General features: G+C 46.3%; 1 protein-coding gene across 2 annotated transcripts in view; it reads right to left on the bottom strand.

The window, feature by feature from the left end:
• The window catches only part of IFT52 (intraflagellar transport 52), a 201980-nt gene that overhangs the window by 26371 nt on the left and 148879 nt on the right, over positions 1-26730 (bottom strand). For both annotated transcript variants that reach the window (XM_078650500.1, XM_078650501.1), the window contains one exon: positions 8227-8314. In XM_078650500.1, coding sequence (XP_078506626.1) covers positions 8227-8314 — 88 coding nt within the window. The remainder of the gene's footprint in view (positions 1-8226; positions 8315-26730) is intronic.

The raw sequence follows: 26730 nt of genomic DNA, 5'->3' as shown, positions 1-26730 counted from the left end.
CCTGCAGCGCCAAAGCGAGGCCAGGCGGGGTGCCGGGGGAGGGTGGGCTTAAGTACGGGGAGCCGGGCTCGGGGGAGGCCTTATTTGGGTTCAGGACAGGCCCACCTGCGAGGAGTCACGGCCTAGACGCTTCCAGTTCCGTTCATCCGGTGCACCCTGCAAGGAGGGGCACGAGGCGCCGCGATGTCCGCCTCTGAGCTCTACAGCAAGGTAAGGCCTGCACCTTTAACATGCACAGGGGGCCCGCTTGGGGTGAGGCTGGGAGGGATGGGGTGTTGTTGAAAGGGGTTAACTGTCTCGAAAGAGCACGTAGACCTTCATAGCTGCCAAGGTTTCAGATTGCTATGTGTGACGTTTTCATAATTTATGTGTAATTATGAGTGGCATTTCAGCGGTTATGAGTGATACTTTTTCGGAAGCAAAATCAAGCAATAAAGTCTGGGAAGTCATACATATCTGCAACCTGAAGCCCTACTGCCCTCCTAAACTGATCGTACTGTTAATAAGAAACGAGGACTCCGATGTGCACCCCTCTCATTGAAAGTCCACACTGCACCACTGCAAACAAAAGAACGTTTCTGCAAATGTCAGCAAAGTCAGTTATTGTAGTAGGGTCAGTTAAAAAACCTGCGCAGTGTGCCTGCCACTTGCTCACCTCGAGTAGAGAAAATATCATAATGACTGCAATACTAGGGGGTACTGAATGTAGCCGAGGTTCAGATTCCATTTGCCATATTTTTGTGTACCGCTTTATTTTCTTCTGCTTTACCTGATGTCTTTCTTGACTGCTCGGCCGCTTCCCGGGTGACCTCTTAGAGGACGAGGCAGGCCGCGGTGGTGCAAGAGGCGGCATGCTCGTCACCTCAGCTACCCGGACCTCATGTAATAACCACCTGCTCCTGCAGTCCCTCTGACATGACTGTAGGGCCCGCATCACCATCCAGTGACCGCTGGATCCAGGAGGCGCCAACGTTACCCCTTAAAGCACAACTCCTGGAAGCCTACTGTACACCTACCTGTTCACGAGCCACCATATTGCAGTGCTGATGTGTTTTAAAATGAAGTTAAAGTGCAATCTGGATTTGTAATGAAAGCATCTGATAACTCGCTGTGGGGGAATTAGTGGGAATTACTACGGTCAATGTTTCTGATTTTACTGCATAGGCTGCATACAGTACATGTATTTTCCCCCATCATTTTGCATGCAGTAACATTTAAATTGCTTAATATTTGAAGGGAAAATGATGGCTTATTCTCACAGCAAACTGGATATTGTTGGATGTTTGTGTCCCTGGTGCCGTTTTAAGAAGTGTAAATGTTCCAGATGCCAGGATCCTACCAACTCCGTTTTGAATCCAATGAGTGCACTTTAGCTGTGGCCCTTCGTTTAAGCCTTTCCCCCATATGTTGCTAGCACAGAGTGGAAAAATCAGGCGGGTGTCTTCATGGGTCTTTTTAAAATAGTTTGCTTGGCAAAGTTCAAAGAAGAGGTTTTGAAAATGAATTTTGCCTTTTTTTCCTTCAAATTTCCCTACTCATGTCATGCCAATCAGGACAGTTTGCCCATTACCAGACTTCCTCATGTCATGCCAACCAAGACAGTTTGCCCATTACCAGACTTATTGTGCCCATTACCAGACTTCCTCATGTCATGCCAACCAAGACAGTTTGCCCATTACCAGACTTATTGTGATATGCAGAGACAGTAGCGTAGGAAGGTGCAGGCTGCCCCCGGGGTCATCACTGTGTGTGAATAATAACCGCTGTGAGGCCGTGCATGAGGTGCATCATCAGAGCTGTGTGAATAATAACAGCTGTGAGCCCCGTGCTGAGGTGCATCATCAGAGCTGTGTGAATAATAGCTGTAAGCCCGTGCCAGAGGTGCATCTTCAGAGCTGTGTGAATAATAACAGCTGTGAGCCTGTGCCTAAGGTGCATCATCAGAGCTGTGTGAATAATAACTGCGTCAGCCCCGTGCGTGAGGTGCATCATCAGAGCTGTGTGAATAATAACAGCTATGAGCCCGTGCGTGAGGTGCATCATCAGAGCTGTGTGCATAATAATAGCTGTAAGCCCGTGCCAGAGGTGCATCATCAGAGCTGTGTGAATAATAACTGTCAGCCCCGTGCGTGAGGTGCATCATCAGAGCTGTGTGAATAATAACATCTGTGAGCCCGTACCTGAGGTGCATCAGAGCTGTGTGAATAATAACTGTGTCAGCCCCGTGTGTGAGGTGCATCATCCACATTGCTCAGGTCACCCAAATTCCTGCACTCTCTACCACACTGCTTTCAAGAACACCATACTCTTGCACACACTCACACTGCTCACCAATTCAAAGTGTGCTAAAAATTTGATGCAACGCATTGTCATACACAATGCCAATAACTCAAACTTTAATGCTGGGAGACCTATTGCATTGTAAATGCTTGTTTTATATTTGTACAGCTACATTTTTGAACGGTTCGACATTCATTTGGTTAGTAAATACACTTTATAATGGAAAGCTAGCATGACTGTCTCACATAGCAGGCCCATGAGCATTATGTGGCTCACATGCGATCCATATTGATTGCTGTAAAGAAAAACAACATTGTTCTTTGGCTACTAGTGCTATGCAGAGGATCACAAATCTGCACCACAGAAATTAATCCAGGACTCACAATCTAGCCCAGGAATATCAGTAGTGTTGCACTGACTGTAGCTCATCACTATAAATCTGAATTATTTTTCTTACTTACACAGTTCTGGAGATGTTGTGTTTTGGAGTCTTAGTTACACCATAATCCTAAAATCCAGTTCCCCAGGCGAACCCAGCTGTTTCAGGTTTGTAGGAGGAAAGGCCAACCCAAAATCCCATTTTCGACCATCTCATTTCGAAATACAGAGCCTTAAAATGTTGATATCACTGGGTGATGTATCTTAGGCACTAGCCAAACACCAGCATCAGTAGCGGATTTACTCGCTTTTAGCAATAGGTTCATTACCTAACTTTTCTCATCTATAATGATGTATCATTTCTTGGGCACAGACTACTGGACACTCGATAGCCTCGCTAACTGCATGCTAAGACTATATCACTTTCAGAATTAGCGGTTAGCTTACTGAATGACCGCATTTCATTTGGTCCGGGATCCTGTATATATTGAGTGGTGTTCTTTTCTTGATTTGGGTTTTGGACTATTTTTGAACTTCAAACTTACTGCGTTTCCAGTCTTGCAGCAAGGGCCAAGCTTTATATATCTTACCTGGCCCCAAATATCCATGGGTGAACACTGAGGGGCACATTACCGCCCGCCATCCCGACGTGAAAAGGGACCGCCTGCCATGAGGGCGGGGGCCCTGTGGGGGGCATTAGGATGCGCCCGCCACAGTGGTGGGTGCATCCCGCATATTTAACATTCATTACCGCCCGCCGCAATGCTAAAAATGCACGTCATGCATATCAATGCACAACGTGACAGGCACCGCGCGGTGCCTGCCACGTTGTATATTGAAATGCAGGGGGGTACCATAGGTACCCCCCATGTGCACCCCTCACCCCCTAGACACCCTGGGGGCCTGCAACGGGCCCCCGCAAGAGATTCCCACATGCGTTGCCACCACGGAAAGGCATGTGTCCGCCCCCTTCATAATATGGATGGCGGTGTCGACCGGGCGGAAAAGCGGCGGACGGTCTTTCCGACCGCCGTGGTACCCCCCGCCATAGTAATATGGTGGGGGGAAATGGGTGGCGGGCGGGGACGGATCTCGGGCTGATCGCTACCGCCATGCGGGCGGTGGCGATCCGCCCCAGAGATCCTAATGACCCCCTTAGTTGGGAATTCACAAAACTATGGAAGGCTGCTGGAACTGTTTCCCATAGTGGCCCCAGGTTAATAAAAGTATAGTGTCTCAACAACTGTGTATGAGATTGTATCTCAGCCTTACAGTGTACAAAGATCTTCTGCTTCAGTAATATTGATATTTCTAATACATTTGGAAGGGAAACATTTTATTTTTAGAAGATAAATGTTTGTAACAGATGTTTACAGTCGGTTATTACAGTACTTGCACTGTATCAGGGTTTCACATTTTCTAGCAATTGAATCTGCTCTCCTTTGGAGAATCAAATGTACAACAAGCATTTACAATGCAATGGTTTTGCCTTTGTTAAAGTTAGAGCTATTGGCATTGCTCTTGACATTATTTTTTTAAATGTTTTTTTAACATAAATAAATGGCATTGTCATTTACAATGCCACTAGCTTTATGTCTCGCAAATGACACACGCAGAGCCCCCCCCCACACACACACCCACCCACACAGAGCCCCCCCACACACACCCACACAGCCTACCACACACACAGCCACACAAAGCTTCCCACATACACAGCTACTCAGCCTTTCATCCTTACGAAGTTGATAAACCGCACAGCTTTAAGTTAGGAAACAACAAACAGCTTCCAGGTGTCAATAGCGCTAAGAGGCCTAACTGGGGTCAATACAGCGCTCTACCAATACACATTATGCGAAGCAAATACATTTCAAAATGTGTGAATTCACAATTAGAAACTGACCCTTTTGCTGTCCAGTGTTCAGTGCTGGCTGGAAATGAGGCCAAATGCATGGCCACAGTTTCGAATCCGAAGAGCCCACTCAGGATTTTATCCTTAACAGGTCGATAACATGCCTACCCTTGAGGTAGGAAACACTAAACATCTATAATGTGTCAATAGCGCTAGGGGGATACATTGGGGTCAACTTAGCGCTCTACAAATACACGCTATGTGAAGTAAAAACGTCGAATTTGTGAATGTATCACTAGTGCCTACTGTTTTCCAGTGGTCCATGCTGGATGTGAAGCAGGACATGTGCACCCCCCACCCCCAACTCACACAACATGTTACAACAATCTTCTCGCTGTAGATTAGCACGAAAATGCGCTAAACATGCGGTAATCGTGGTGGTAACGCACGTTATCAATTACCTCATCACGTCGCAAAAATGTCAGCGTTACCAGCAACAGAAAGTGGCGGTAAAATGAAATACTCCACGCATAAATGCGGAAACTTGCATTGTTTATCATTCACCAGTCACGTGGGAGAAGGCTAAAGCAGGGTTAATAACGCTAAGCACACATTTCACCTTATGTAGTATCTATAAACGAGGACGCACATATTTAAAACAGTAGTCTATCGTTGAGATAGCGCAACTCGGTCGCTGAGGGTTCAAGGCGCTTTTACAGGCACTTTGAGTGCAGAAGTCAACAGAAAAAATTAACTAAACTGCTGTAAGCAAATGAGACTGCTTTGTTCAATTTTGCTTTGACACTTTAAAGTTGGTTTTCATTGACATTTGAACGGCTGGACCCTTGTTCCGTATTTTTCAAATCAAGTGTGAGAAGTAACGCTGCCGCCAGACCACTTCTGAGAGGGCCTGTGACTAGTTGATCCAAGCCGCTAGTTTCCAAGCAGTCACCTGAAGGATGCACGTTACAAGGATGAGAGCACAGTCCCGATTTCGACTAAAGAAACTTTACACATTAAAACCTTGCCGTTCTGTTTTTTAAGGCCCGTTTTCTCCAAAACAGTTTTATTAGCAGGACATTGATGAAACTTAGACTGAAATGCTTTGAAACGTACTAAAAATAGTAAAAACCGAAACGATAAATTAGACAAAAAAATATATATTATTGTTTATTTATTTGTCGTGGGTGTGGCGAATTCGCCGCTTCTCGTGAGGGTTTAGGACGCCTCTTTGTCAATGGCGTGTGCCCCTTTAGCCTGCGGCCTAGATGTGTTAAAGGGAGGCTGGGTTTGCGCATCTGCAGCTCTGCACCTCCTGCTGGTTTTCATCCCGTGGCGCAATCTCTGCAGACAAAGGTCGGCGAGGGCGGCGCGCGCTGGCAGTGCGGACTAGCAGCAGCCTCCGGCCTCCACAAGCAGCCCAGAGGGTCGCGAGCACCAGCCTCCATGCCCAGTGCGTGAGACCCGGTAACCAGGCCCAGCTCACATAACCAGGGCCCGACTCTTGTATAAACTGTCTGCCGCCATTACCAAGCACCCATAACCAAACCTCTGCCTATATCACCAGCCCTCTTAACCAGTTCCAGGCTCCGTAACAATCCCAAACCCACGTAACCAGACACCGACCTTCATATATAACCAGCCCCCGTTACCAGCCTCCCATGGCCAGGCCCCTGCCTATACAACCAACACACAAACAGTCCTCTTAACCAGCTCCCCGTAACCAACTTAAACAAGGTACACCTTGAGACCCCCAGCCCTTGCAAACTCACCGGGCTGTTCAACGAGGCCCTGGCCGGACCAATGGCCGCGAGGCCCCGTGATGACGCTGCGGGGCTCTGTGGCAGTGGAATCAATGGCGGCACACATGAACAGTGGGAGGGCGGGAACGGTGCGAGTTCAGCGGGAGGGGGGCGCTGGCAGTGCGGACTAGCAGCAGCCTCCGGCCTCCACAAGCAGCCCAGAGGGTCGCGAGCACCAGCCTCCATGCCCATGGAATCAATGGCGGCACACATGAACAGCGGGAGGGCGGGGCGGGAATGGTGCGAGTTCAGCGGGAGGGAGACTTAATCGTTGTCTACACAGAATCACAGCGGGACCTGGCCACGGGCAGCGGAAGCATTTACGGCCGGAAACAGGGGGGGGGGCGGGAACGGGGCACACACGGACAGCGGGAGGGGGGCGGGATATCAAATAAAAATGCAGAGCACTGACCTGGACTTCTTGGAGCAACGAGAAGTCGACGGGCCCCCGGCACCATCTTCGGCGGAATGAGAGAACACGCCCTGACAACAACAAAAAAAAAACAACACGCCCACCGCCGAGATGAGCGCACAGAGGGGCGGAGAGGGAAAAAATCGCGGGAACGCCCCCGAATCTGGTCCGAGATTGACGGACAGAGCCTTCTCCCAATGGCTAGCCTCCATTTATGGAGCTAGCCAATGGGAGGAGGGGGCGGATACCCGACCCCACAGAGAAAAACATAAGATTTTGCTAGCGCATGCGTACTTCGTACGCATTGGCTAGGCAAAACCTAAAAAGGAAGTCATTTAGTTATCCAACTAGAGGGCATCAGAATATATGAACTTGGACTCCAGTGGTAAACATCAGTACACATTATGGAAACTGCAAAGCAACAACTCATTGTCCCTGGATCCAGAGAAAAGACTTCACACTCACATGTATCCAGGTAAAAACAGCTATCACTTGCATTTTCCTTCATTGTGAGCTTTTGCTTTGAGTCCATAAGAGCATCGGAAAGAATTAACAGTATTCAATATCCTCAGCAGAAGTCAATAACGCTCAAGTGATGCAATACTGCTTCACTTCTCTGGGGGCAATGATAGCTAAGCGAAACATAGAGCAACGGTGGGGATCCGAGAGGCCGCCTACACTTGAGGAGTGGAAAGAATGCATGTGTTTGGGGATTGTGGAATCGATACAGGGGGGAGATTTGTGTACCACCAGTGGACTCTGCTTTGGATATTCCTGTATCCGCGTGACCCTTACATGAAAAAGTATTTCGCTTCTCCCTCTCCCCTCCCCCCCCCCCCATTGCTATTGCTATGATGTAATTCATTTGGGAATGGTTAACCTCTGAACTATGCACTCATTGTAATGCCTTGTTTCAATAAAGAGAAATATAAAAGAAAAAAATACTGGTTCACTTAAAAATAGTCGGCTACATATTCCAGAGAAGGCCGCTGATTTGGATCACTCAGATTGCATTTTTTTTAAAACGTGATACTGGCTGCAATGGCTGCAGCAAATGCACAATAAAAACAAAGGTTTATGGCTTCAATGCAACTCTACACATCTCACATTTAAATTTAGTGTATAACAAATATTCAAAATCATTCAGATTCAATTTAAAACATGTTTCACTCTCAGATAGTAAATGATTATACAACCTTTTCGACCGCTTAACCACTGAAGAGCAGATCAACTCAGAATTGATATTTACTAGGTACTGTCCTAAACCTATGTTTACCAGGTAACATGTATACAAATGTATAAAATCCAACTGCCAGTAATATACTATTTTGCAGTTTCTGCTATAGTGAATTTTCCAACAACTTTAAGGGAAAAAGTTGAAAGAGAGAAAGAGCATGTGAGAGCTCAAGCAGTAAATCTACTCTGGTTCACACATAATAGCAGGAGACATGTCATGCGAAGACTGGAAGTAAGATATACGTGATTTATCACAAGACTTGACTCACTGCTGGCTGGAGTGCTGGAAGTGGAGTCTCAAACTGAGGTTGGATGAGTTGCAGAGGTTCGTGCTTCACATTCAGCTGTTCATATGCCCTAAAGAAAAGGACAATAAGGAAAAGGTGAGAAGTGAGCAAAGAGAACCGCGTAGTGTGTACAAGTTACATTTATTAAAGAATATGAAGCAGTGTGATGATTTCTTCGTGATTTATATCTGGTTTTAGTGTTTCAAGTGAATATTTCATCTGAAATTAGGCAACACACACTGGAGAGCCAATTTTTGAATCACACAGAGAAGGACGCTATGGATAAGGGAATGACAGTGTGACTATTGGTGGTTGAAGGAGAGAGGGCAGGACAAGGAGAAACCTACAAGCAGAAGTAGAAATGTTCATTAAAACAAGATAGAAAGCATATGAGAATCTGGTAGCATGAACAAAGCAGACATGGAGAGTGCTGTTTAGAGGCGAGTTGAAGTATGGCAATGTGAGAAACAACAAAGCAGGAGACATAAGACATGAGTGTCAAGTGAGAAGAGAAAGCATATAACTTAGTCAGCTACCATATATAGCCGCTTTGTCACTGACTCATGACAAAATGCCCGTACGCCTGTCACAGATACCAGTCAGTTACAAAGTCATTTTCTGAGCCAGTTATTAGGTCAAGGAAGCAGCACATTGAACAAGTTACTTACCTTCGGTAACAGCTTATCTGGTAGAGATTCTATCTAGCCACAGATTCCTTACCTTAGGATATTTCCCATTCATCAGACTGGATCTGGACATTTTCGAGCAGTACATCTGTGAGATGGACTATTTCTGCAAGGCTTTTTCCTTTCTTCTCACCGATGGACCCAATGAACAGTTGATTGTCCACCCAGAACTCTTTGGTACGATCAATGTAGAATGAGAATGCTCTTTTTGGGTCAAGACAGAGGAGTCTCTCCTCCGCTTTGGAGGATTGAGGTGGAGCAAAGAAGGTGGGTAGTGTGATGGTCTGGCCTACATGAAAGAGTGTCACTACATTTGGCAGGAAAGAGGCACCTGTTCTTCAAACCAGTTTGTCTTGGGGTAAACAGTCATGTAAGGAGTGTGCACAGAGAGTTTTGGCAGTTCACTAACCCTAATGGCCGATGTAATGGCCACTAGAAAAGCTGTTTTAATGGTCAAAAGGCGTGGAGGGCATTGTGCAAGGGCTCAAAAGGTGAGCATATCAGAAAGGTCAAGACTAGGTTCAAGTCCTATTGCATCATGATGAAGGTTTAGGAGGTAACAAATGTCGTAGTCCTTTTAGAAAATAAGTCAGAACAGGTGAATTAAACAGGGAGAGCTGATCCGGCAACCGCAGGAACCCTGATATGGCAGAACATTTTTAACTGAGCCCAAAGCAAGCCTTGCAGGGCTAACGAGAGAACAAACAACAAAACCTCAGACAAAGGAGCAGAAGGGGGATCAATATTTTTGGAAGCACACCAAGCCACAAATTTGTCCCAGCAGCATGCATACACATAGAAAGAACACAGAGGCAACATACATTTTACAAAAATGCTCAAATGCACAGTAGGTAACACAATCCAGTCTCTTCAGTGATGTGAGATATATTCTTTTTAATGGATTCTTGAATCATTCATGGCGTAAGATGATCGAACAAAGCAGTCAAAATACAGCTAACGCGTTTCGCCCCAATGGGGCTTCCTCAGGGCAATAATCAGAATCCTCCAGTTTTATAGTGATCACTGGCGTAACAGGATCACTATATTTTATACTTTCAATCAATATGTGATCTCTCTTCCGAAACCAGTAGTTATCACGGGAAGCCCTCAGTTTATCCCACACTTTATGTTAATAGTCCACAGTTGCTTAGGACACATAAAATCCTCAGATTATGTAGCGTAATCCCAGTTCAGTTCTCTCGTGTTCACTTTGATAGGGGACACTCCATGAATTTAGAGTTACTTCATCTCAGGCTCCAGTAAGACGCCGTGCTTCTCGACCTGCCGCCAGCCTTTCGAAAATCAAACGGATCCTGTTACGCCAGTGATCACTATAAGACTGCAGGATTCTGAATATTGCCCTGAGGAAGCCCCATTGGGGCGAAACGCGTTATCTGTATTTTGACTGCTTTGTTCGATCATCTTACTCCATTAATGATTCAAGAATCCATTAAAAAGAATATATCTCACATTACTGAAGAGACTGGATTGTGTTACCTACTGTGCATTTGAGCATTTTTGTAAAATGTATCTTGCCTCTCTGTGTGCTTTTTAAGTATACTATATTTGTGTGGTCTTGTGGCAGTGGACCAGTGAGGTGGGCAACTTTAAGCGTGTCGACATGGGTAAGGCAGCATTCTTAGTGCTGCTCGACATGTCGGCCGCGTTCGACACGGTGGACCACGCGGTTTTACTGGGCCGCCTTCGGAGAGCAGGTGTAACCGGCTTGGCTTTAAGCTGGTTAACATCCTATCTCTGCAACAGACAGCAAGCCGTGGTGTTGCCACTGTTTCGATCAGCCGTGCGTCACGTGAATCAAGGTGTACTTCAGGGGTCAGCGATCAGTCCGATCCTCTTCAACCTATACCTCCGACCCCTAATAAGTTTGATAAAGTCTTTCGGCATATCAGTCATCAACTATGCCGATGACACTCAACTGATTTTTTCATTTGAGGGCAAAGAGACAGTCTCGAGGGACACCTTTCACCGGTGCATGTCGGCAACAGCAGAATGGCTAGAACTCAACTCGCTTAAATTCAACGGGTCGAAAACCGAGGTTCTTCACTGCTCCTTGGATCGGCTTCCTCGCCCGCTGCCGGACGACTTTTGGCCAGCCTCTATCTTGGGTACGGTGACCGCGGCCGAGTCGGCTCGCAACTTAGGGGTCTTGTTTGAGCCTAGCCTGCAGCTTGACGCCTCTGTCAACAGGACCACGGCGACTTGTATGGGCTTGCTTCGAGCCTTACGAAAAATCTTGCCGTTACTTCCTCTAGGAGCCAGGGCAGAAGTGGTGCGTAGTACCATCCTTAGTAGGCTAGACTACTGCAACGCACTGCTTCTGGGGGCTCCCAATATCCTGGTATCAAAGTTACAGAGGATTCAAAATATGGCAGCCAAATTGGCTTTATCTCGCCCACGTTCTGCATCGTCATCGGCAGCACTCTCTGATCTCCACTGGCTACCTGTCCAGCAGCGGATTCTTTTTAAGGCCTCATGCCTTGTCTTCAGGGCTTTGCATGGACTGGGACCAACTCTGCTTCAAAATATTTTCTCCTGGTACCAAGCCGCTAGACCCCTGAGGTCTTCTTCGGCGTTCTTGGTGATGGTCCCTAAGATTAACAGAGTGAGGATGGGCGGCCGTGCCTTCAGCTTTGCGGCCGCCAAATTGTGGAACACCTTACCTCTGTCGCTGAGGAGTAGGCAAGATCTGACTTCCTTCAAGAAGGATCTTAAAACCCACCTCTTTCCAAGAGCAATGTAGTGTATTACACCTGATGGATTGTTAAGGTCACAGCGCCAGGATACCCTTTGGGTGGCAGTTGCGCTTAACAAGTATACATACATACAACCTAGAAATACATCTATAATTTGTGTATAGCAAGGTGGTGCAGCTTTTTTCCCTTACTGCCTACTTCTCTGTTTTTGTGCATGCATACACAGTGATGAATGCCTGGCTGCCAGAATGACATCACAGACTTCTGTATTGAAGTCACAAATTGTCACCTGCTGCTGTCCAAACTCCATGCATGAAGATGGAGAATGTGAAGGTTTGGGTGCAAGACCCTGCCCTGTTGCTGTGACAGTAGATCCTCCTGGTCGGGCAGCCTGACCGGAGGACCAATACTTATGCTCTGGAGTTCAGTATACCACACTATCCGTGCCAAATCTGGAGCCAGAAGAATGACTTGGGCCCATTGGTCCTGATCTTTGGAACTCTGGGCTTGAGTGGAAAGGCATACAGGAGGCCTGAACTCCACTCGAGACAAGAAGAGTCTCTGAGCAAGGCGCCTTGGAAACTCCAGCACGCAGAAGTGCTGACGTTGCGCATTGGAGTTTAGATCTTACCAAAATTGTTGAAAAGACCTTAAGCCACCTCCCGATGGACACACCATTTGTGATCCGCTAGGTATCACCGGCTGAGTTCATCTGCTATGGCATCCAGAGAATAGCCAGATTTGAATCACCAAGAATATGTCTTGACATTCCAGCCATGTCAAGAGATGCAGGGCCTCATAACACAGGATCCACAACCCCACCTAGGCCCGCTTGTTGCAATACCACATGGCGGTGGTGTTGTCTGTAGACACCTGAACCAGCCTTCCCTTGATAGCAGGAAGAAAAGCTTTCAATGCCAGGTGAATCGCTCTCAACTCCAACAGGTTTATGAGGTACTGAAATTCCGCTGGAATGCTGATCTCCACCGCTCCCAGATGGCCGCCCCAAACCAGGAGTGACACATATGGCACTTAACTGAGTTCTGGGGCCGGGCGAAGGGTGAAGCCGATGACCCAGTCTAGGTTTGTCAGCTCCCACTGCTGTTGTTTTGCAGTTCCCTCCGATATCTGGATCAGGTCGGAGATATTCCCCTGATGCTGAGCCCACTTGGACATGTCCCACTGCAAAGCTCCATTTGCCATTGGGCATGTGTTTTACCTGAAGGTTGCAGGAGGCCATAAGGCCCAGCAGCCTCAGAGGCAGTTTTACCGAAATCCAGGATAAAAGCTGAAACATCGGAACCATAGCCTGAATATCCTGGACTCACCGCCCCAAAGTATAGGCCTGTAACTGCACTATATCCAGAAAGACTCAGATGAAAGGGAATGTCTGGGAGGAAGTCAGGTGCTACTTCGTCACGTTGATAGTGAACCCCAATGAATGGAGGAGGTCCGCGGTAGTCTGGAGGTGGAAGTCTACCTCCTGTGTCGAGCCCACCTTCAAAAATCAGTGGTCGAGGTAGGGGAAGATTGGAATCCCTCACCTCTGCAGATGTGCTGCAACCACTGCCATCACCTTGGTGAACACCCAAGGGGAGCTCTGGAGGCCAGAAGAGAGCACAGCAAACTGAAAATGCTTGTGACCCACCACAGGTAACCCCTGTGGGTAGGCAGGATGGGAATGTAGAAGTAGGTGTCCTGCAAGTCCAGCGCTTCCATCCAGTATCCAGGGCAGACAAAACGTGAGCCAACATGAGCATCTTGAATTTCTCCCTCTTGGAAGAAGTTTAGGGCGCTGGTCTAAAATATGGCAAAGGCCCCCATTCTTGTTCACCATAAAGTAGTGGGAACAGCAACCACGACCTACTTCTGATGTGGGCATCATCTCGATGGCTCCTTTGACCAAAAGAGCCTGTATATCCTGACAAAGATGGAAGAGGTGGTCCTCCGTTAGCTGGTTTGGGAAGGGTTTCTAAAAAGGGGATGGAATTACCCCGCGGAACAATCTGAAGTACCCACTTGTCCAATGTCATGGACAGTCATCGAGGTAGGTGATGTCGGATTCTACTGCCCACTGGTTGACCGTGATGGTAAGAGAGCAAACTAAAGGGGTTTTGAGGCTGCTGCTGCTGGGGGGGGGGGAGAGAGGGTGGACAGGGTAGACCTCTGGCTGTGTGTCCCACAAAGTTTGTGGGCACAGCGGCAACAAAAGGACTGGGGAGCCTATAGGCTTTGGTGGTTGGCTGAGAATGGACGTTGCTGGTAGCCCCTACCATAGCCACAGAAGGGGTGAAAGGCAGAAAGGGGTTGACATGGGACCATGGAGACCCAGGGATGGGACAGTGGCCCGACTGTCCTTAAAGCCCTCCAGCGCAGAAGTTGCCTTATTGCCGAAGAGGCAGGTGCCATAGAAAGGCATGTCCAGAAGGGATGGCTGGACATCTCCCGAAAAGCCAGTATATATCAGCCAGGAGCCAGGAATGGCATCTGAGTGCCACTGATGACTCCATCGCGTCTGCCTAGTGAGTCGGTTGTATCCAGTCTGCAGGGAGGTTGAACTTTGCTGCATCCCTGTCATTGGCAACTGGCAATGGGCTGGGTCAGTATGGCCCGGGCCTCCTCCAAGACCATGAGTGGCACTTGTGCAACCGAATCCCAAACTGTGTCGGTCTATTGGCTAAGAGGCTCAGTGCAAGCTGGTGGAAGAGAACATCGTCTTGCAAAGATATCCAGTCTTTTGGATTCCCTATCTGGTGGTGTGGTAGGGAATGCAACAGGGTTTACTTTGGAGATGGAGGACTGGACAACCAGATCCTCTTGGGTGGGGTGATGGATGGGGTGATGAGTGAGGAAAGCTGAGCTACCAGGAGCAGGGTGATGAGCAATTGTCCTGTGCACAGGAGCCCCTGTGCAAGACATGGCCCATGTCCCAAGCATGACACCTGTGAGGGCTTCAATAAAAGGGAGGAGAGGTTCGGGGGGGGGCAAACCCAGCTGAAGCAACTGTCAAGACAATGGTCTCGACCTCTACTGAGGCTAACATTAGGTCCAGGACCTCAGCCGCCCTCCTCACCACCATAGCAAAGGAAGACCTTACCTCTGTCACTAAGAGGAGAGACTGTCTTGGGAGGTGTTCAGCCCATCCGCCAGACCCTCAAATAATTTATCCTTGTGCTCTTCTAAGTGGTTATGGTAACCATAAGGATCCTCAGATCCACATCAATCATACTCATCGCAGGAGCTTTCGAACAAAGAAGACCCTGGCTCCGACTCGGACACTAGTTTGCCTTCATATCGGAGTTGGGTATGATGATGAGGTCAGTGCAGCTGACTATCCATGGGACCTGGTTCCGGGGAAGGACATGGTCGCGCAACTAGACCCTGTCCGAATCCATGAGGCTTGATTGGTGCCAAGGGTGTACCCGCCAGAGGAAATCTAGTTGGGGGAACCGTACGAACCCATGAGACCGGAAGGCACTCTAGAAGGGATGATCCCACCCAAAATTGAGGTGCATGACCTCATAAAATTAATGTATTTGGGAGAGTGTCGCACCAGGAAACTCGGGGAGTCATGGGGCGGTTCCAGAGGTGAGTACCACAGCAGATGCATGGGAATTATTAAATTATTAATAATTGTGGTGCTATCAATGTTCCACCTAGGTAGCATGGCCACCCAACCTCCCTCTACATGCCACGCAGTAGGAGGCTCTGTGCATGCACATAAAGTTAAATCTGAAGTCCTCTTACTTTTTCCTTTTTAAACTAGCAGGTCTCTTTTTCATTAGCGCCCGGGAGGACCACACTTTTAGAGAAGCGCTCCCTTTAAGTGCAGTATACAAATTGTGACATGCTACTGCATCTATTGACATCATGATTATGACGCTGTGTGATTAGTTCCACTGGTGAGGGACTACTGTACTAGGTAGCGCAAAGCAGTTCATAAATTCATGTGAGATAAATGGGACAGATGTGTAAAGACGCTTTGCTGAAAAGGAACTTACTTCAGAAACAGAACTGAATGTGTTTATTGATTCAGTGCTCTTTCACAAACCACTTTGTAAAAACTAGACAGACAGTGTCAGTGCTTAGGTTGAACCCGTGGTTGCTGGTGGGGGCTACCAGCACAGATTTTTGGCGCCCTGTACTTAGTTTTCATTGGGCCTGAAGAGTTATCAGAGGGTGTTGCAGTAGTATAATCTGAAGCCAACAGTAGGTGAAATGGATCTGTGTTTGCCAGCCTTTGAGCGGAGAGAGAGCAGATCTCAGCTTATAGAATTTTAAGGCGCAGGAGGAGGCCAAGCTGAAATTTGAGAGTCTAATTTTAGCTGAGAAACTAAGAAGGTATTTAGCATCACAATTTGGGACTGACAATAAGGAAAGAAGTAAATCAGCAAATAGTAGTGTTGACACCACATTGCTCCATTCCAGTCAGTAAGACGGGGGCGTACAGAAGGCCCCGTGGAGTGGTGCCCTCTGGGTTCTTTATCCTGGGGTGGGGGGCCCATCAGCCCTCAAGTCATGCCATAGTAGGCTCTGCAGAACTTGTGAAATGGCTTGGGATTTGAAGTAGTTAAACATTCGAGGAAAGCCACTGCTTTCCGGAGGAAAAAGAAACAGATTTTCAACATTGTTGATGATTAAATAATACTTGCAGAGAAGGGCTCAGTGAGACCCCCTTAGCTCCTGGTAGAAGCCTGTTCTTGGAAGCCAAGCCGAGAGGCACTCAGGACGAGGTTTCCAGTTCTCCCCTGAAGATGAGTATACCATAGTGCTGATTTTGAGCCAGGTGCAGAGGTGTTTAACAGGCCCTGGCAGCCCCTGTGACGCAAAGGGCACCCCGTTACTTTAGAGGCTCCCTCAACTTTCATGTGGCTCCCATTCAGGCCAAGGTCCATGAATATCTACGAGATTATGGGAGACTCAGGGGCCCCTTCTTACATTCAGCAGGGGCCCCATCATTTTGCGTTACACCGCTGCAGCAAGATGTTCTGGTCAATGGTGTCAAGGGCCACTGAGAAATCTAATAGTAATAAAACACACAGAGTTTCTGTTGGTTTCTGCTTACCTTTGGTAACAATGTTTCTGGTTGATACATAGTCTTCCTGCAGATTACACACCTTTCAAATATTCACCAGGCTTCAGAATGGTTGGTAAAAGCTTTACTCCACCCCTAGCAGATTTCCTAAGGGACACTTGGTGGTGCCATGCAACACCTGCCACAACTCCGCATCCTTGACATGAGATCACTGGTGAATAATAATAACCAGCCTGTGTGCCTACGTCACTACATGGTACATTTTCTACGACCCGGTGAGGCAGAGCGGAACCAAGGGAAGAATCAACAACAACTAATATAGTTGCGCATAACACACTTGCATACATTAGAATCTCATTAAATATGACACAAGCTTATGGGGGCTGCAGTGATGGAGAATATGCAGGAAGATTATGTATTCAAAATACTGAAAGGTTGATGAGAGGCAATACAGATAAATACAGTAATGAGTCAATGAACAATAAGAGTTGCTTCGCAGGTTCTGTTTGTTGTGCGTTGTAGATTTGTACTTCTTATATTCTTTATACCGTTAGGTACATCCAATGCATTTCGCCCTTGAAAGGGCTTCTTCAGGGCTGGAGTTTTGTAATTTGCACACGTGAACCTCGCCTACTTTAATATCTTGCCCTGTAGAAGCCCTTTTAAGGGCAAAACGTGTTGGCTGTACCTAACTGTATAAAGAATATAAGAAATAAAGAAGTTACAACGCACAACAAACAGAACCTGTGAAAGAACTCTTATTGCTCATTGACTCATTACTGTATTTATCTGTATTGCCTCTCATCAACCTTTCAGTATTTTTTATTTATCTGTGGGCATGTGGCAGCTGGCCATTTGAGGTGGGCAATAGATGTGCTTGAAAATAATAGTGACTAGACAGGGTAGTGCAGTTGTAACAAACCCTGCTGCCTTCTTCTTGCTTTAAATACAGATTATGTATTCACCAGAACTCATTATCGAAGGTAAGTAACCTACTTCTGATGGAAACATCTTCCTACAGATTATTTACCTTCAGAATAAGTCCCAAAGCAATACACGTATGATGTGGGAAAGAATATTGGCAGTTAATCAAGGAAGTCATGCAGCATAGCCCAGGCAAAGCCACTGTCCTTGTATGCGCGTGCTTGGAGACAAACATATTCGCAAACTTATGCAGAGATTACCACATGGCCACCCAGCAGATGTCAGGCACTAAATTGCTATGTTGACGGCAATGGAAGCAGCTGTGGCTCTAAAGGAGTGGGTAAAAGTGCCCTTCGATCGAAGGTTCTTTCTTTGGCACAGATATAGCAGATTTTGACACACACTTCGTGTAGTAAGAGAATATATGTTTGGTATCTAGTCTAAGCATTTCCTCCTTCCTAGCGGGATGCAGTGAAGGAAAGAAAGTTGAAAGAGTGACTGGGCCCCATGAAACTGAAAAACCACGTTGGGAAAGAAGGTTGGAACAGACAACTAAATTATCCAGATAAACTCTGAAATGAGGAAGAACCGACAGAGTGTAATGTTCTCTGACCAACATACAGAAGTTATTGCAACTGATACAACCCAGTCTTCAAAGTTATGTGTTGAATAACCATGCATTGGCTCAAAAGGAGATACCGTCAAGTGAGTCATATCCCACTGAGGAACAATGGACAGAGGTGGAAAGAGCAGAGCAAACTTTTGAATAAACCTAAACGTGCCACTACAGGTGACCTAAACAACAAAGATTGATCAGTGAGAAGGACTCTAGTTGGTGCAACTCATGCCCCACATAGGCAGCCACAGCATTTGGACGATGGGGTGGAAGAACTAACTATTTTGCTGTGAGAGTAGGTCTCTTTGTGAAGGAGAAGAACAGCTGGTCAAGTGCCAACAGACAGGCATACAAGCTTCTCCTTGCCCAATCAGAGTGCATAGGATCAGCTGTGCTTAGTCCTTCCACACCTTCCGCAGGAGTTCATTAGAAACTGAAATGGTAGTAACACGTACAGCTGGCCATGAGTCCAGCTGACCCAGAAAGGCATCTCATGTAGAAATATTCAGAGAGAAGTGTATGGCACAAAACAGATGACACTTCATTTTCTGTGCCCGGAATAAGAGATGCGGAGATGGACATTCCAATTTGGGGAATATTGCCTCAGGCATTTCAAGATGTAGGTTCCACTAAAGGGCCACCAGTGACAGGCAACAGAGAGCTGCTCTCTCCTCTTGAGAAGACCCTGTTAGATGGCCGCTACTGTAAAAATTATATTTTGAGTCCCTAAAGCCACAGCCACACCTCACCACTCTGCCCTATGTAGCATCAGGAGGGTGCTCATTAATACTGAAGGGATTAATGCCTTCAGGTCAAGGCAAATCACCCATAGCTCTAGCACATTTATGCGCAGATGTTGTTCAGATGCTGACAAAAGGCCCCATGCCACCATGTTGCCATAATGAAAGCTAGCGTCCATAACCACAGTAGCCTGCATGCACTTGCGGAGGACTTAATGAACAGCCTACTCAGAGATTGGATGGGTCTATCTACCAGTGCAGATTCGGGTGAAGAAATGAGAAGATCTGCACCTGAGCCAAGAGACTCCCTTGATGCACAAGCTACTCAGTAACGCCGTTTCTGTTAGACACTATCCAGCCGCAGATTTCTTACCGTAGAAATATCCCAAGGCATCAGACTGGATCCTGAGATTTTCTTAATGAGCAGTACCTTATCGGGACAGGCTTTACAATCATTCGGGGGCTAGCAGGGAACTAGCAGGGTGCTCAGTCAGAGGACTAGCTGGGTGAGACTGGGACAAGACTGGATACCAGGTTTGTGTATAGTCTCTGAAGGGATTACCCACAAGAGAGTTCTAGGAGGCTGGAAAGGAAGCAGGACAGAAGCAGAAGACTGTAGCAGGTTAGAAATTGGCTGAGACTAGGGCACTTGAAGTCTGCAGGGCAATCACAAGAAAACATAACAGGAATATAAGCAGGGTAACAATAGCCAACTAACTTAAATGATAGTTTGTCTGCTTCTCTGAAATGATCCCTCTGTGAGGTGAAAAGAACTTATATGACAGCAAGGAGCAGGCTAATCTCACAGAGGTCTAGGAGACACCCAGCAACTCCCATGGATAAGGTGTTCTGGGTGGTTCTCTGTGGCACAGGCACAAGACTTAGAATCTAACTGACACCCTTAGAAGCAATACAAATACAGATAACAATACAAGACAGAACAACAGGGAACAGAATAAACAGAAACTGGGCCCAGACAAAGCAGGACTGGAAATCAGGGTAAGGAACAGAACTGGAATTCTGAGAACAAGGCTAGGAAAGTTCTTCACTCAAAAAAAGCAAGACGGAAACATGCAAACAAACAGGAACACAGAATACAAGGCAGGGAGTCTGCATATAACAGGACAGATCAAGAAGAGTGCAGGCAGGAGACTATGAACAATGGCTAACACTGAAACAGAGATGCAGGGAAACTAGGGTCAGAAACAGATACTACATATGGCCAAAAGACAGAAAAATAGTTACAGGGAAAAAGGAAACTGAATCAAAGGACAAGCCTGTAGTAAAAGCAGCAGGAACACCGAGCACAAGGAAACACAACAGGAGTCAGTTGCAAAGCTGGAGCACTCTGCCGCTCACAGGGCTAAAATAGCTGGAGGCTCAGGGGAAGAGCACAGGTGCAGGGAGAGAACCAGGTGCAGGGAGAGAACCAGGTGCAGGGAGAGAACCAGGTGCAAGGAATTAAACAGGTGCAGGGAATCAGGGTACCACCAATGAAGAGAAGACTGAACTGCTGCTTGTAAGAAGGAAGACCAAGGAAACCAGGAGACACAGACTGGGAATCGGAAAACAAGGAACGGTGTGTGGATCAGAGCTAATATGGAAAAGTGTCCTGAATACAGGGATAAAGGGTCCAAAATAACCGTAGGATCCAGACACAAATCTAGCAAACAAGAAACCACCACTCGGATGTGATCTAGGAAGGGTCTGAAGACAGAGGGAACTACAAGGACCATGACGACTGGAAGACATGGTGTATCTGGCACGGTGTAGAAGTGTATAATGCCCTATTTAGGGATAAAGGCAGGAGTCCAGAGGGCCTTCGGGAGCACGGCCTAGTGGCAGGATGGCAGAATCCTGACATAACCCTGCGTGCTGGTAGGTGGAGCCGATCGCCTCCGTGTGGAGTTGTTGGCACCAGACGTGCACAGTGCCTACATAGGCACCACCCCAGCATGCTGATGTCAGTTTCTTTTTGAGACTTTCCAAGCCAGGAGCGCGGAGCCACAAAGAACACTGAACACTGGTGTGGAAAACTAAGGCCCTGAAAGGGAAAAGCCCCGTCCCAGGAAATCAGTTCACAGATTGGGGACAATGGGTGGGTTAGTAAGGAATCTGTGGCTACATAAAGTCTCTACCAGGTAAGGCATTAACAAAGGTAAGTAACTTGTTAATCTGATAGAGACCTCTAGCTGCAGATTCCATACCTTACAATAGATACCCAAGCAATACCTCCCCGGAGGTGGGTCTGCAAAATAATTTCAAACCAAAAAGTCCTCAAGGTCCAAATGGGTAAAGTGCCTATCCCTATGGACCACACTGTCCATGCAGTAGTTTTTTGTGAACTTGTGCAGAGAGGCCCAAGTGGCTGCCTAGTAGATGTCTAGGACCCCAACTCTGTATGCTAACATAGTGGTTGCTGCCTTGGCTCTGGTGGAATCAGCTCCAAACTCTTCAGGGGTTTGCTTCTTGGCCAAAGCAGATCATAATGCAGAGCACGATCCATCGGGAGATAGCCTGCTTCTGCAAGGCCTTTCCTTTCTTCACCCAGATATATCCCACAAATGTTTTGTAGTCCACCCGGAACTCTTTCGTGCAGTCAAGGTAGAACGACAACACTCTTTATGGGTCTAGTCGGTGAAATCACTCCTCATCTTTAGAGGGATGTGGAGGAAAGTATTAGGTAGGCAGTATGATGGACTGGCCTATATTAAAGGGGGTGACAACTTTCGTCAGAAAGGAAGCTCTATTTTGAAGAACCGATATTTCTGGGTAGATGTTCAGGTATGGAGGCTTGGATGACAAAGCCTGAAGCTCACTGACTCCCTGTGAGGAGGCATTGTCCATGAACATCTGCACTAGGCTTCCCTCAATGAAGGGTAGAAAAGCTTTCACTCATGAAGACCCAATCTCTCCCTTCTGACTATCATAGGAAAGAGAAATAAGAATTGGCAGTAAGGAAAAAGAAATGGAGTTTGTCCTTTGTGAACACAATCAGTGATATCTGAGAGATTTGTCCGATGAAAAGTGGCGCAAAAAAAGAACAAAAACGGATTTACCGCTCAGATCACCTGGGTGATCATTTCAAAACAATATTAAATAAAAAGATCATCCTTTTGAAAGACCTAACTGACGTGAATTATACCCTGTGACAAGGAAGTAAAAGTCCATTCTGATCCAACAACTATTATATTGGTTTTTAATACTTTATCTGGAAGAAGGTGGGGTGAACCATCTGCATACCACAAAAAGCCGCGGTGAGAACTTGAGACAATGTTTGCTTTCCTTGCACTACTTGGGAATAACTAGGAGTGACATTTTTATTTATGTGAATTATGGTATTTTGTCACTATATACATTTCGAAAAGAAATGATATTGCTTTTCTAAATTTGCAGAGGACTGTATTTTAAAGTGATGAGATATTGCATAAATTGTGAATGTTTTTATAAACTTGTTTGATGAGATTCTAGTATATGACCTTTTTACATCACTGAACAGAGTATATTTTTATGTATAGAGAGTTTATTAAATGAAATGAAGGAGACATGTTTGCATTAAACAGGGTTCAGTGTATAGATAGCCATTTGGATGATAAATGTATGAGAGTTTCCTTATAAAAAGATGAGTATATAGATGTGAGAATATGAGTGTGCATCACAAGAGGGATCCTTCGCTGTTTTCATGAACATGAACCGTGTCCCTTTTGTCCAAAAGGTATCTCTCCCATAATTGTGGAGTAAGGCTTTTAATGCCAGCCAGACCAATCAGGGCTCCAGATTGTTGATGAGGGTTCGGACTCCGCCAGAGACCAGAAGCCTTCTTAGATTCGAAAAAAACCGCAAAAGAATCCACTAATCTCTGCAAGCCGGTCCTTAATAATAGGACCTCGTCATCTGCATAGAGAAAACCAGGTACCGGACGACTAGCAACAATCGGCATATCGGCTTGCAAAGACCAGACCAGAGAGTATTATCAACCTCATTTATAACCAAAGAAAATAAGAAAGGGGCCAACATGCACCCCTGTCATACACCTGCCTAATTCTAAAAGAAGGAGTAAGTTCTCCATTAGGGCCATATCAGTCTTTGGATGAACGATTCTCATAGAGCTGTGCAAAAAGTCAAACGATATTCTAAGGGGCTCTGTAAGAGAGCAGAGTATGTCACAATATAGAGTGATCAACTAAATTAAATTCACTAGTAAGATCTGCAAAGAACAGATAAAGTAAACCTGGCTTGGCTCTTTTATATTTCCCAATCAAGAGTTCAAGATGTAGGCATTGTTCTAGCCTCCCAAGTCCTTTTCTGAATCCATACTGGGCCTCTGACAGGATGGAATTGTCGGTTGCCCAGTCCTCCAGTCTCCGCAAAACAACCCTACCCGGGAGTTTTATTGAGGAATCCAGGAGGGAAAAGGATGGTCTGATCTATCCCCCTTCATATATATAGGTACAATAATGGATTTAGCCCATGAAGAAGGTACAGAACCCAATATCATCGCATTAAAAACTCAAGTATTGGGGCTTACAGCACATGCATACCTATAAAGACATTAACTGGGATCCCCATCGGGCCCTTTCGTGCAGTTGTGCATTGCATCCACAACCTCATCCAACGTTAAGACCAAGGGCAAACCGCTTATAGGAATGGGACTCCTTTCTGGTCCACTATGGCCAAAAGAGAAGACCTTGACTCACAAAAGGTTTTAAGGGTCAAAATCTTTTTGAAGTGGTCTACCCACACTTCTAAGGGAACATGTGATGTTAGATCAGGACAAGAATCACTTTTCAAAAATGGGACGTTTACAGTGTTCTAAAACAAAGCGATATCGTAAGTCTCAGCAGCATTTACCAAATTCAACCAAGCCTCTTCCCTTAGCTCCTTTTCCCTGACTGCTAAAACCTCATTGTACTGTTTCCTTAAAACTTTAACAGTGGCACAATCTCTTGGGACATGGTTTCTAGCAGCCTTCAGTCTTTTGGAAGCATGTGTACATGTGTAATTAAACCAACCCTGTCTTACAGATGACCCTGTTTTAGCCAGGCGCACCAAGAAGGAATTAAGGGCCTCAGTAAGAAGTTCAAAAGCAGAAACCAGGTCGTCGTTATCCACAACAGGGGTTAAGCAAGTGTCAAATTCATTTGCCGTTTGGATCAACAGTCTTGCAATATGCACGTTGGGTCAAATCCCAATCCTCTAATGCGTACACCATTTGGTCTAACAGTAGAAATGTATGAAATCTCGGCGGGGGCTACAGAGCCGTCAGCATATATAGTCAAAGATAACACTATCGGATTATGATCGCTAACTGCTGTTCATTTGGCTCGGATATTAGAAACCGAATGATCAGAGGTAGAGTTAACCAAAAGATGGTCAATCATAGAATGGGCACTCCTTCCCACAAACCTATGGGTCTGGAAATGACCTAATCGAGTATGTTCTTCCAGCAGAAATAAATTGTACTGGTGAATCAGAGTATTTAAGCCCTTACCATAATTGCTGTGTTGAAAATGTTGGGTACCCTCCCCGGCCCAGTTGGTAAAACTGCACACTCGTCTGGCTGGATGGAAACACATTTGTTAAAATCCCCAGCCCACACAACTGGACAAACTTGCAGGAGAAACACATCTAGGTCACCTTCCAGAGCTCTGGTGACGTCACAAGTAGAATCAAACACATTGATATAATTATAATCACATCAAACGCCCCCTTTAAAATTCAACTGCACAAACTGATAGTAAGGAGAGAACGTGACAGATCTTCTGACAGGTAATAAGTTGGAGATCAGCATCTGTAAACTACCCTTAGCAGGGCCAGCAGGGGACGGGTTTGCTGCTGTAAAGAGGGAAGAAAACTCAACATGCAGAGGTGTCACCTACCAGGATCCTGGATGCAAAATATATGAGTGGTGAGGGTAATATTGTGCAAGTCCTGAGAGGTTAGCTTGTTCTTGAGCCTCGAGATGTTCCATGAGACAATATCACATACCCCATGAAAGTTTGGTTGAACTAAAGAAGTGGCTTAATCAGCATGGCTTAGGCTCCTCTCCGAAGCCCCACTACTAAATGAAGAATGGTTAAGTAAGACAGGGGCAATCGAAAGCTGCTAAAGGTATATTATCATGGCAGCGAGGTGGATTAGTAAAAAGTCGTTTAATCCACCCAGAGGGGAAATAATCTCGGCAGCTGGACGTCAGCCTGCAGATCATTCAGGACACCATACCTCTTTCAAAGTATGAGAGTATAGGCCTGATTACCCACTGTCAGAAAGTTACTGAAAGCCCAGAATCACTTGATGTTGAGCCAACGCAGAGTCTCTTCACCATCCATGCCGAGTTTATTGTCCTACCTCTCCCAACACAAAAAAAGTGCTATGACTTAGCTAGTGCTGGCCGCGTCATAGCACTTTTTTCTGTGACTTTCAGCCATGTTGAACAGCAGATGTATTGCCAGACAACATGGCTAAAAGACATTCACATTGACAAGGCCAATAGTTTGGGCACTGCTGAGATCTATTGGCTTTGCCAATTCTTGATCCATGTTGAAGGGGTCTTGATGAAGAAATGCGGAAGTGATAGCGAGAAACAGTTGAGGAGCTCTGAAGTGAAGCCAAGTGATGCGGTATAACGGCGAGAGCTACCAAGAGGGTAACTGGAGAACCTGGTTCGAATCTCGGGGTCAGCTGAACAATTTGTGATTCTAGGCAAATCACTTACGCTTCCCTCTGCCTACAACAATGAATGTGTCATTGTGTAATATAACTGGTGAGCACGGAAAGCGCTCCAGCACCATCAGCTGGTGTTAGCACTAAGGCAAGATGGAGGACAGAACACGCACTACAATACCATTAGATCATGGAAAAAAGATAGAAAACAGGAGCGACGAGGGAGCGATTGGGGGTGGCGGTTGAAGCAGGGAAGCAGGAGGGGATGGTGAGCTGGGCAAGCAACGACGGGGGAAAAAAACGTAATTGAAGCAGGATCAGATACAAAAATAAATGTGTCATTGAGTAGTGGTAAAGTGCTACAATACTGTCTGCTTGTGTTCATGCTATGGCAAGACGGATGGCGGAGCAAGCGCTCCAATGCCATTGGACCGTGTAAAAAGAATAAATAAAGTGCTGGTCGAATTTTACCAACTTTTAAAGAAATGCATTCATTTATGTACATAAGAATGCATTTTAGTTGTATGTGTACAAGGGAGACCGCCTGAAAACCCAAGTAATCCTATTGAGTACTTGAAAACAAAGAAAAAATGGCTCCACAAATCAGGAGCGGTGTAAGGAGACATGTACTTCGTTCATGCGCTATGGGAGGGCCAAACACAAGAGGAGGGCATGATGCCCGCATGCCAAGACGAATGGCATCACAGAAAATGAAAGTGACGCTGATGTTTACCAATGGAAGGAGATGGGCAGCATGTAAGCTCACACATAAAACACTAAACGTCTTTTTGAGACAGCGTATGCGTTGTCTAGCCAAGACCTAAGCATTTTAATGACGCACATACTGGCAACAGGGGACGTTCTAAAAAACGATGCTGGCTCCAAGCTAACGACAAAGCCATGAAATAAACAATGAAAGTGGAAGAAACAGGATGCCAGGCAATGCCGAAAAAGAGGGCAAGGCAAAGAAGGTGCAGGGGCGGCTATGAGGGAGCAACAAAGAAAGTAAGGCAGAGAAGATGCCAGGGCTGCTAGCAGCAATGAGAAGGACGACAGAAAAGAGAAGGTGCCTGGACAATAACACGTGACATGGGTTGTGGGAGAGGAG

Source organism: Lissotriton helveticus, chromosome 7, assembly GCF_964261635.1.
Source record: "Lissotriton helveticus chromosome 7, aLisHel1.1, whole genome shotgun sequence".
Lineage (NCBI taxonomy): Eukaryota > Metazoa > Chordata > Amphibia > Caudata > Salamandridae > Lissotriton > Lissotriton helveticus.
The sequence above is the reverse complement of the archived record's forward strand: the minus strand, read 5'-3'. Positions and strand labels throughout refer to the sequence as shown.